The sequence below is a fragment of the Corylus avellana genome, chromosome ca3, assembly GCF_901000735.1.
Source record: "Corylus avellana chromosome ca3, CavTom2PMs-1.0".
In the NCBI taxonomy this organism is placed as follows: domain Eukaryota; kingdom Viridiplantae; phylum Streptophyta; class Magnoliopsida; order Fagales; family Betulaceae; genus Corylus; species Corylus avellana.
The window spans coordinates 34,717,562-34,729,238 of record NC_081543.1 but is presented as its reverse complement, the minus strand read 5'-3'; the positions used below and the strand labels follow the sequence as shown (position 1 = coordinate 34,729,238).

Here is an 11,677-nt window from a genome sequence, read left to right as displayed (position 1 = left end):
AGACGAATGAGACGTGAAAGATTGCCAATGTTCTCTGGTATACCCCCCAATAAATTTTTTGCTGCACCAATTAAAGTAACAACACAACTTGAATATATCTGCAGATATACAAGTAGGACCTAAAACTCAACAAAGCTATAGATAATTACATGCATTGAGTTCAGTAAGCAGGGTCCACGATGGAATCAAATTCTCGGATAGCGTAGTTAGCTTGTTTCCCTAGGACAGATATAAGATGCAATACCCATTTGTAGCCACAAATAGGTCAAAAATAATTACTTTCCAGTATATATACAAGCAGACCAGCCATCATCAAGTACTCAAAGTAAAGATCTCACTAATACCTCCACATCTAGTTTTGTCAATTTTGAACAGTTTGCTAGTTCTTCTGGCAAGCTGGTAATAACATTGTTTGATGCCTGGGGAAAAAGTGTCATAAGCCAAATGTTATCAAAGAACGCATGCGACGCAGAAAACAAATAAAAAATTGCTTTTATGTCAAGAGGGTTTACCAGATCGCCAAAATAGCAAAGTGCACACATTTTTTTATAAGTAATCGCAAATTGATTAAAAAGCGCAACTCATGTACATAGAAAATATACAAGAGAGAAGCCTAGCAAGTAGCGGAGAAGAGATCTGAGAAAGCATGAAAGTTCAAAATACTACAATATGAGACAGCAGCCCAAAGAAAGAGAGTCTTAAAGAATGAAGTCCTTAATTCCACTAATGTCCTGTACAGTCCTCAAAGCTACGATTGTTTCATTCCCTCCATAAACCACATTAGGCAAGGTGGAATCATCTTTCAAACCACATCAAGCTGAAACCTAACCCTTGGCATTCTCCAACAGGCCAAGAGATCTACTATCCTTCTAGGCATAGCCCAAATCAGCCATAAACTGCTGAAAATAGTATTCTAAAGAGCACCTGGGATCTTACAATGGAGTAGAAGTTGGTCTACTAACTCCCCATTCTTCCTACACATGCAACACCACAATTAATCATCCCCACATTCTTTCCTCCTCGTCATTTGCTTCATCACCAAAAGGGAAACCAGAAGCAGCACCTCGAGCAGAGGTCTTCAGACCTGAGAAATCAGAACCAACAGTCCTTGCAAGGGGCTCAGACCTTGCATTACCCAGAGGTCCAAGGGGCTGAGGAACTCTCACTGCTGTCGCTGTCTTTCTCACCACCTTCGAATTTGTTGCCCCCTAACACCAACTCCTTACCCATGGACCCTGAAGAAGAGCCTCCCGCCTCAACAGACGGCAAGCCACCAGAACAACGTCTCATAACCACCTCGGGAGAGGACCCGAAGAAAGCCACCACCTTTTCATCTCAGTGGCAAATATTTTCCATCTCCACCCTTCTCGCTCCTCCAAAATTACGATGAGACCTCTTCGGCCTCCACCGCATACTTCACCAACTCTAGAAACCTGCCTGATCTATTAGCCCCTTTCTAGACAATAAAAGCCTTATTCCCCTCCCTACATGAATTGATGAACTCTGTGACCTTTGGCTTATCCACCAGCTACTCCACTGTGTTTTTAAGCCAGGCAATACTCCATTTACCCAACAGCACAGCACTGGCTAGCCCTCTTCTTCTCTCAACCAACTGAAGGAACGATCCCCCTTTGTCCATGGAGAGCTCAAAAGCTTTAGGCTCGACATAAAACCAACTCACATAGCCCATTGTCCACAATTCCACCAAACACAACAATCACTCAGCCCCAAAGGGTAAAGACAATAGAAACACAAAAGAAGCCAGTGTCAACACGCGCCTACAGGGGAAGGAGCTTGGAGAAGAGGAAAAAGGGGGTTCCTACTATCAACAAGTAATCATAAAAATTCCAAAAATAATAAGTACAAGCACTGAGAGGAGACAACTAGCACGCTGTTCACAAAATCAGGAGTCTCAGCTCTTTAATCAATATTTTTTTTTTCTTTAATCAGCTCTTTAATCAATATAAGTTGATAAACCTAATATCCTCTACTCTATGAATACATATATAACATTCTCCATTTCAGATACATATATCTTGAATAAAAAACAAAATTCTATGATCATATTAATAGAAGGAATCATCGAATTTAAATGACATTTTGTTTCTATTTGATTAACATAGCAATATATAATTTATTAATTACAAAAAATTAACATCTACTGATTGCATTATGGTACAATGTATGGGTTCTTTAACCAAATGCTGATTTATCTACATCTAGAATACTCAACCTGGCACTGTCGCGAGGTTAAACTTCAAATAAATCACATGCCACAAGCAGGCAACTAAATAGTTGCGTTAAATTTTACCAACCACATAACCACTCTGTGATGTTTGTCATTCCATCATGGTAAAGCATTACCGTGAGGCATTACATTTCCAACCCCTAAACCTGTGAGGCGCTATAACCGCAAGTTGAGGGATAGCAGATTTTTGAATATGAAGGAAAGCCTGATTGCCGAGTCATTGTCAAATTTCAGTGCCCCGTCTGTAGCGAGGGAGAAGGTGCCAAGTTTGGGTCAACCTCTAAAGTGGCTGTTTGGTTTTGATCCACCTTTGGAGTTGGTGGTAAGTGATGGGGAGGATGAAGATATTTGGGGTGAGGATGGGGAGGATGAAGACTTTCCGTACCCTTTGGGTGATTTTCCCCCTGCCACTTTATTGGATTGGGCTTTGTTGGGGGATGAGGGGAATGTAGACTCAATAAAGGACAACCCTCAGAAGGTTAAGGGTAGAAAGGAGCTTCTGAATTTGGAATGCTCCATTAACTATGATGCAAAGAGAGCATCATCTAGGCATGGAAAGGGCAAGGCTCATGCTTGTTAGCGTTTGAGGGTTTTGGGCTTTGATGCCTTGTGAGTTGGGTTGGTGGGCGTTTTGGGTTGGTTGGGTTGTGGGTGCTCTTACTATTTTTTGGGTTTTGGGCTTTAGAGAGCCCCTGTGTATATGGCATGTGTAGCTATGGGTGCCTTACGCCTTTTCAATAAAGTTTTACATTACTTACCAAAAAAAAAAAAATCATGGTAAAGCATTACCTTCAAATCAGATAACTCTAAACATCGTCCAATGGAGCTTGGAAGTTCCTTAAGCTGATTGGAAGAACAATCAAACCTGGAATGATCATATAAAATCTAGACATATCATTGCCAGAAAAAAAAAAAAAAAAGGAAGAAGAAGAAGAAAAACAGTCGTGCACAAATAAACAAAGGAACAAAATACTACATATTGAAAACAAAATGATTTTGTTATATATGGCTACCACAAAATTGAGAACACCATGTATATGTAATAAAGTGGGTTTTTGAGTAACAATGGATGGTGCTCAGGAAAAAAAATAGTAACAATGGATGGTGACCTATGAGTGTCATCACAATCTCATCTTGAAATCGCTAAAATGTTACATTGATTATGAATGAATAGTCTAAATTAGATTTGTTAGAAAAATAAATCATGACAAGTGATTGGATCTCAATTTCATGTCAATGTCTTTCACTTAAGCCAAAACATGATTTGTTTTGATGAAACAAGGTAAAAAGATGAGCTTCCTTCATCTTTCAACTTGGTACCAAAGCATCAACAACTCTAAGACCTAAGATTGTCTTCCTTCCAAAGGAAAATAGTGGCTGTATCTTAATTATTTGTATTTTTTATTATTATTTCTTACAAGTAAATTTTCATTTCAATTTAAGACTTCTTATGTTTAGTCCAATCCAAAAAGAGCTACCAAAAGAATTCTCAATCATTTCTGACACTCGTTATACAAGTTATTATTCTTCTTTCCTTTCATTAGCATTTTCAATACAAGAAAAGATAAAATAAGAAAATTATGCTTCGGTAAGAAGCAAGAGGTTGTGTTAATTTAAGATTTGAAGAGAGTGGAATTCACCAAGGGCGGGGGGTCCTAGATGTGCAGCGAAGACCAATAAATGCAATACTAAGAAAATGTAATATAATTCAAGTCTAAGGCACTTAAATGATAACAGGACAAGCCAAAAGAATCACGTGCACAGAAGAGCAGTCATGACCAATAATGTTGAGGATATGAACCTTTACAGAGCAGATCGGTGATCATCCCCCCCACCCAACCAAAAAAAGAAAAAAAGGAGATAGAGATGGAAGACATGTAGCTTCCTCAAATTCAATCAACTGGAGGCCAAAGGCTATATACAATGCTCATAATACCAATGAAGCTCAATATATTTCTTGTTTATTTCTCAGATGTTTCAAACACTAAGAACAAAAAAGAAGAAGCAAACCACACAGAAACATACAGAAACAGCAACAATGATGAATAAAATCTACTAGATTTTGATCAAATTAAAGGGAAGAGGTATGGAAAAAACAAAAGAAGAAGAAAAAGCAGAAGAAGTTGACAAGGGAAGTTGAGAAGAAGAAGAGGAAGAAAAAAAGAATAAGAATACTTGACAAGAGAAGATGCCGATCCAATTTCCTCAGGTACTTTTAGTATTGAGTTGAAGGACACGTCTAATGATTTTAGCATAGGAAGCCTGTCAAATAGGTCAAGAAAATACAAAATCACACATTAAACATGCATAGACAACATAAAAAAAAAAAAGGGAAAACATTCTTCAAAATGATGATAGTTATATATGTTCACAAAACCCACTCTCCTATCGCAGCTGGAAGTTTGGAAAGTCTATTGTGGGTAACATTCAATACAGTCAGTTGAGGTAAATTCCTAAGGTCTTCCTTCAATGATTCGATACTATTATGAGCCAAAATGAGCTTTTGTAGCTCCACAGCCTGCAATACGAGCAATGAAGCCATAAATCCACTTTTATACGTCTTTCTTAATTATATGCAACTCCATCTATTCTAGCTAACATTTCATAAGGCACATTAAGGGAGAACAAAGGTAAAAAAAAGTTAAAATAAATTACCTCCCACCACTTTTCATCCGTTCCAACTGCCTCCACACTTTTGTACACCTCATCGGGCACATCGCTGGGAGTACAAATACGAGTAAATAAAATAGAGAGTTAACTTCATCATGCTTTACTAGGATGAATTACGAATAAAGTGAACCACTGTGAATTAGCAATTAACAAGTTTTCCTAAATTTGTGCCATTCTTGATTCTTGTCATTCCAGAAACAGTAAAAAAAACTTAAATACTTAAGGATATAATGAACCATTAGCGTATCTTTTGAGAATAAAATTATTGCAGTTTTCATACATGTCATAAGAACTAAACACCAAACATGTTCAAATGCAAAATGCAGAAAGAAAGTAGATCTACTCCCGGGTATTTCAATACAAACAAATAAGATGTGTCAAGTTGACACCCGTAAATGTATAAACGGTGCTAAGAACATATTTTAACAGCACGAACATTTTTCAAGAACTTCGTATCGACAAATGCAAATCCATTCCCAATTCAGAAATGCTATCTAATCAACCTCAATATCAAACAGATATCTATCAACGTACTAATCTGCTATGCACTTATCGTGACGCATTTCCTACTAGCATTAATCAATTATCTTCATAATGCAATTGATACAACAAATTTGACAAAACAACAATCATATACCAGTTGGATTTATAAGCAAAATGAAAGAATTAGGCATATATCAGCTATGAATAGATATAGATTTGTCCAGATTTTGGAGGGACAGAAATGTGAAGAACTAGTTGAATGTGATTATTGGAGAAATAGTTTTTGGAGTGGGGGCTCGCCTGAGGGAGCGATTTGATAGGTTGAGAGAACCGGAGCTTCTTGCAGCTTTGAGCACCCTATCCATCGCGATACGCTTCCTCGGACATGTACTGCAGTCTGCAGCTTCAGTTTTGCTTTCAGATCTCAGTTCGTAGTGTTGGTTGGGCTTTTTCTTTAAATTCTTTTCTAAAGATGGCTTTTTCTTAAAGCATGCGTTTCACAAATTACTTTTGGTATATTTGATAATGATTCTAAAAGGTTTTTTTTTTTTTTTAATGGGAAATGGTCGGATAAAAGAGAAAAATAATGATTTTTTTTTTTTAATTTCTTAGAAAATAATATATACAGGAAACAAATTTCGTCTAAATCGATTTAAATGAAATTTTCTTCAACCTATTATAATAAGTGTCAAGTGTCATATACTATATTTGGGTTTCTAAAAAATTAATGTTTGACTTCGTATATTAATAAAATGACAATAAGTTACGTTAAAAATATTAAAGAAAACATACGAGATATAAGTACTTGCACTTATCAAAATAAGTAGAAGGAAATTTTTTCAAAACCAGTTTGGAGAAAATTTATGTGTATATCCACGTAGGACTATGAGAACACTAAGATTGCGTTTGAATGGCCTAAAAGTGTTTTTAACACTCAAAAAGTCCGTTTGAAGAAAAAAATACTCGTTTGGTAAAAAAATTAAAAATGTTTTTAAGGATCCAAAAAGCTTAATAATAGCAAAAAAACACTTTTGGTAAGCTTAAAAATGAAGCTTTTGCTTAAAAGCTATTTTTGACTTAAAAAGTCTACTTCTCAAATGCAATCTCAAACAAGTTCTAAGAGCTTCTAATCCTATGTAGATATTATTTTTTTTAAAATAGTTGAGAAAAATAAGGATTAGTTTTTTTTTTTTTTAGAAAATAATATTTAAGTAAGACCAGAAAACACATAACATTCCCCTTTTCATTAAGGGTACGTTTGGTATTGTGATTTTATAGGCAAAAAGTGTAATTTTAAACCAAATTGCAAAAAAATGATAGTTAGGATTGTGTTTTAAAAAAATTGTGATTGAAAACCTAAAAAATATGTGTTTTCAAATCAAAGGTAAGTGATGTGTTTTTTTGAAAATGCACAGTTTTAAAAGGTTAAACAGTTTGAAAATGCACGCTTAAATGTTTTTTTTAAAATCACATTTTCAAATCACAAATTTTAAAATTATTATTTTTAAATTGCACTTTTTTTAAATCGTAAACATAAAGGAACCCTAAGTAATGCTAGATAGTATAATTTTACGAGAATAATGATGTTTTCAACTAATTATTGAAATAATCTTTATTAAAAAAATCAATAATTAATTAGAATACTACATCAATATTGTTGAATAAATGATCAATATAATTATATTATAAACATTTTTTTTATTTTAGTTTTAAAAGCGTTTTTAATGTGATATAAGTACAAAAAATGTTTTTTTTATTTTTTTTTAAGTTTATATATTTCAAATGTTTTAAAAAATATTTATGCTTTGAAAAAATGTTTAAATTTTCGGGAGAAAACCTAGCTGTGTCCGTTTCTCTGTCTCATCGTCTCTCCATCTAAAAAACAATCGAGTTCTGTTTCCTCTGTACTCTCTCTTGCTCTCTAGCTCTGTCTGTAGCTAGAATAATCATATATATACCGTAACAAAAAGAAGAAAAAAAAAAAAAAAAAACCAACGGCTGAGATTTAACTTTATCATTTATAATCTAAACAAGACTAACTCTTTCACGCCGTCTCTCCTGCAAAAACCCATTTCAGAGAGAAGGAGGTGCAAAGGAGTAAAAAGGTAAAGAAATTTCTTATTTTCTTTTTTTGGTTTTGTTTTCTCCCGTTCGGGTGTGATGGGTGTTAGTGTTGGTTTGGTGATGGATTTTGAAGAGTGAAAGAATGGGTTTAGAGAGAGAAAGGAAGAGATTTAAGCGAGAAAGATGGGTTGGGAGTTGGAGAAGATTGAGGGAGGAGAGAGTGGCCGTCGGGTGGGGAGGGTTCGGGGAGAGACGAGATAGAAGCGGGAAAGAGGGAGGCGGCCTTTATTTGAAGGGAAATGTCATGCATTCTCTTGTGTCCTACCGATATATCTTTTAAAGTTACCCTAATGATTTAACGATGATTTTAAAAATCATATTACAGTAAAAAAACATTAGAAAAATACTAGGCATCTAACATTTCCCTTATTTTAATATCCAAAAGAAAAGTACTAAAGAGTCAAACAAATAAACTATTAAAAATTTTTAAATTGAAGTAACAATGATTTTAAAATTAAAAAAATGTAATTATCTCTTTCTTATCTACCACTCACGGTCTGTCACGTTAGTTTAAAAATTTTATAGTTTTATTTGTTTGGCTTCCTAGCACTTCTCATATCCAAACGAAAAGAGAAGTGGTAAGGAACCAAATAAATGAACCTAAAAAATTTTTCAAACTGACGTGACAAGGGTTTTAAAATTATATAATTCATTCTCCCTTGTCTGCTATTCACAGTTTGTTACCTCAATTTGAAAAATTCTTAATACATTTGTTTGGTTCTCTAACATTACGAAAATAAGAACCAAAACACACGCTTCAGAAAATCAGTAGAGGGCAAAAGGGTCATTTTACAATCAAACAAAAAGTACTGTATTCTTGAACGAAGAGAGAGAACCGACCCATCTATGCCCTCGCCTTAAACCCTAGGTTGCATTTGTAGTTGCCCATCAACTGAGGAAGATAAACAAAAGAAAAGAATACTCTGCCCCTAATTTTTCCTACACTTTCAGGATCCAAGATGACGAAGAAGAAGATGAAGGAGAAGAGCGTAAACATCTCGGGAAAGCCGAAGCACTCGCTGGACGCGAACCGTACGGACAAGAGCAATGGTTCGCGTAGCGCCGCCACAGTTCGGCGGCTTCAAATGTACAACACGAGGCCCAAGCGGGACCGATCAGGCAAGATCCTCAAGCACGACTTTCAGTCCAAGGAGCTTCCGAACACTCGAATCCAACCTGACCGCCGCTGGTTCGGTAAGAGATACCTATATGTGTGCACACACACACCTTTATGTATTTGTGAGTTTGTGAGTTGAAGTGCTTAGTAGTGATCAATAGTTGAATTGGATTGCAATGAATGCAATTGGGTAGCTAGTTGAATTGGTAGGGTTTAATGTCTGCTTATGGCTGTATTGAAGAGTGCCTGTGTTGGAATTTGTAAGTATTGTGGAGAAAACAATGGAATTTTAATAGAGAATACATTAGAAGTTTGGAAAAGTACTTTATAGTTATATATTATTTTGCCCTAATCGTTCTGGAAGCTTTATTACATTTGTAATTGAAGAAACAAGATTTTACACCCTGGTTCTTGTACATCTTATATAATAAGTTCATTTTGAAATAATTTTTTTTTTCAGTGATAATCAATCCTTGAAAACATATTTCAAGTGGCTACTTTTGTGTAGATAATTTTTTATGTGAAGGAAATGTTGAGTGCTGCAGCAGTTTTCCTCACCAAGAGGTGGAAAAATGCTACTGGTCTCTAATTTGGGGATGATTAACAAAGTTGCAATTTATTGATTTTTTGTTGGCTGAATATGCAGGGAATACTCGAGTTGTGAATCAGAAAGAGCTTGAATTTTTCCGTGAAGAGCTTCAAAATCGGATGTCTAGTAGCTATAATGTCATTTTGAAGGAGAGGAAACTGCCCTTGTCCCTCTTGAATGATCGCCAAAAGGTATGCGGCCTTTCTAAATTTGAGCTTTAGTGCACTCAGTACTACCAATGGGAGGGTGGCCAGTAGCTATGCAGGAGCTGTTAGAGGCCCTACCTCCCCCACAGGCAAAGCTTTTCCATTTTAAGGCAGAGCAAGAAATTTAACTACACCTTGTACACCGAAGGAGAAAAGGGAAATCACTTGTGTCATTTTTAGCTGAACTATTGTTGTTTGTTCCTCTGCGTTGAGTGTTGCATAGTTATCTTCCATGCTCACCATTTCTTGGAAATATCTAGATTACTACTAAAATGACGTTTGATCAATATCAGTTTGGCAGTGCATGGATAATTAAATTGTTAGACGTTAATCAATTTAGTTTAATAAAGTTACCTGATTTAGATGCATACAGGCGGTGTAATGCTTGTTTGGAGCTTGGATTAATTTTAAGTAAACTCATCAAAATATGATCTTTATTCTTTGCTACCAAACATGCTTGTTCACATTTTTGTTCAAGTTTCCAATATTATCATCTTCACATATGATCTGCCAAGCCTCACTTGGGGATTGAAAATTTTCCTACCTTGTTGGGAATCTAAGATTTCTCCATTCTCCCATGTGGAACTTTTTTAATCCTAGTTATGTTAGAGCATCTCATATAATATATGAAAAGCGTGGGTCTTTTTGGATGGTTATTAAGAATTGACGGTGGAAATAGTAACACGTTTATCCTTCAAGCAACTGTTGAAGGCAGAATTTTATCTTGTTGCTGCAAGCATTATGTATTTACATTCGCTATGTATTTGTATTTACTAACAGAGTGCTTTTTTATATCTTGAAGCAAGCCAGAGTTCATCTTCTTGATACTGAGCCTTTTGAGGATGCATTTGGACCTAAGGCAAAGAGGAAGCGTCCAAAGCTCTTGGCAGCAGATTATGAGTCATGGGCTAAGAAAGCCGATGGTTCTCAGGGTATATAAATGTTCTTTTCTCCCTCTTCTCCTGTTCTCCTTCTTCTTTCCATTTAGTTGGTCATGGTTGTAGACTTGTAGTAAAAAGTAAACTTTTTCTTACTAATGGTTATTTACTTGATTTTTTTTTTTTCAATTGCTTAGATGTCTTTGAGGAGAAGCATGCTGCCAATGCCTCTGCAGAAGGAGATGAAGAAGATGGACTTAGGGACCTGGTTCGGCATACAATGTTTGAGAAGGGTCAAAGTAAACGTATATGGGGTGAGCTCTATAAAGTAATAGACTCTTCAGATGTGGTTGTCCAGGTTAGTGTTTCTTTTTTACTTGGTTGAAAAGTATAATACTATTCTCATACATGGGTTAGGTTCAGGAAATATATAGGATGAGATTGAACTCTTGTGCTTCTTCCTATTCTCCAAATTCATGTACCTTAGTTGGTTCATGCACATCTTTCCATGGTTTTATGACAGTGCTTGCTTCATCCTCCAAGACATTATTTTAGATAGTTAAAAATCTGTGACCGTATATTGTAGATGGAGCTTGTTACATGGTTGGAATAATTAGATATTTTGTATAGTTTCCCATTTTGTGATTGATTTTGTTATTCTTGCTTGCCATACTTGTCCTTGCCAACATACTGCTGGTAGGACAATGGACATATTTTGTGTAATTGAACATAAGCCCTTCCCCAATTATTTTCTTTTGTTTCTCTCAATTTGTTATGCATTACAGGTTTTGGATGCGAGGGACCCACAAGGTACAAGATGTTACCATCTAGAGAGACATTTGAAAGAGCATTGCAAGCATAAACACTTGATCCTTTTGATAAACAAGGTTTGTTGTGATTTACACATTGAGAGTTATGTGGGATCATTAAGGATTTCCTTATTCTTCCATGTTTCCTATTAAACTGCTTGAACATTTTAATACCTGGTTTTCCCAGTGTGATTTGGTTCCTGCTTGGGCAACTAAAGGGTGGCTTAGAGTGTTATCTAAGGAATATCCAACTCTTGCATTCCATGCGAGCATCAACAAGTCATTTGGCAAGGTACCCTCTCTGCTCATGTAACTTTGTGGTCATGAAGGTAACTGTTGAGTTCTTGAATTCTAACAAACTTTCATATGTTTTGCATATTAATTCTGGTTATCTCGATTAAAATTTTTTTTTATCATATTTCCTACCTTGTATTTACTCTACTATACTGGCCACTTTCAAATTTCAGTCTCCTTGCATTTAGAAAAGAATTTATTATAGTTTTAGGTCTAGAGGTTGTGCGAATTTCCATGTTAAAAGGGCCATTAATGGATG

General features: G+C 35.6%; 2 protein-coding genes across 2 annotated transcripts in view; one reads left to right on the top strand and one right to left on the bottom strand.

The window, feature by feature from the left end:
* Nucleotides 1-5,876, bottom strand: part of LOC132175172 (plant intracellular Ras-group-related LRR protein 6) — a gene marked incomplete in the record, with an annotated part of 15,528 nt that extends 9,652 nt beyond the window's left edge. The window contains 6 exon segments of the mRNA XM_059587025.1: nucleotides 345-419; nucleotides 3,038-3,113; nucleotides 4,424-4,510; nucleotides 4,630-4,766; nucleotides 4,904-4,967; nucleotides 5,702-5,876. Coding sequence (XP_059443008.1) covers nucleotides 345-419; nucleotides 3,038-3,113; nucleotides 4,424-4,510; nucleotides 4,630-4,766; nucleotides 4,904-4,967; nucleotides 5,702-5,766 — 504 coding nt within the window.
* A 2,444-nt stretch (nucleotides 5,877-8,320) lies between these two features.
* LOC132173581 (nuclear/nucleolar GTPase 2) overlaps nucleotides 8,321-11,677 on the top strand; it is a 9,432-nt gene continuing 6,075 nt past the window's right edge. Inside the window, 6 exon segments of the mRNA XM_059585097.1 lie at nucleotides 8,321-8,719; nucleotides 9,289-9,422; nucleotides 10,240-10,369; nucleotides 10,513-10,673; nucleotides 11,101-11,202; nucleotides 11,312-11,459. Coding sequence (XP_059441080.1) covers nucleotides 8,485-8,719; nucleotides 9,289-9,422; nucleotides 10,240-10,369; nucleotides 10,513-10,673; nucleotides 11,101-11,202; nucleotides 11,312-11,459 — 910 coding nt within the window. The 5' untranslated portion in view covers nucleotides 8,321-8,484.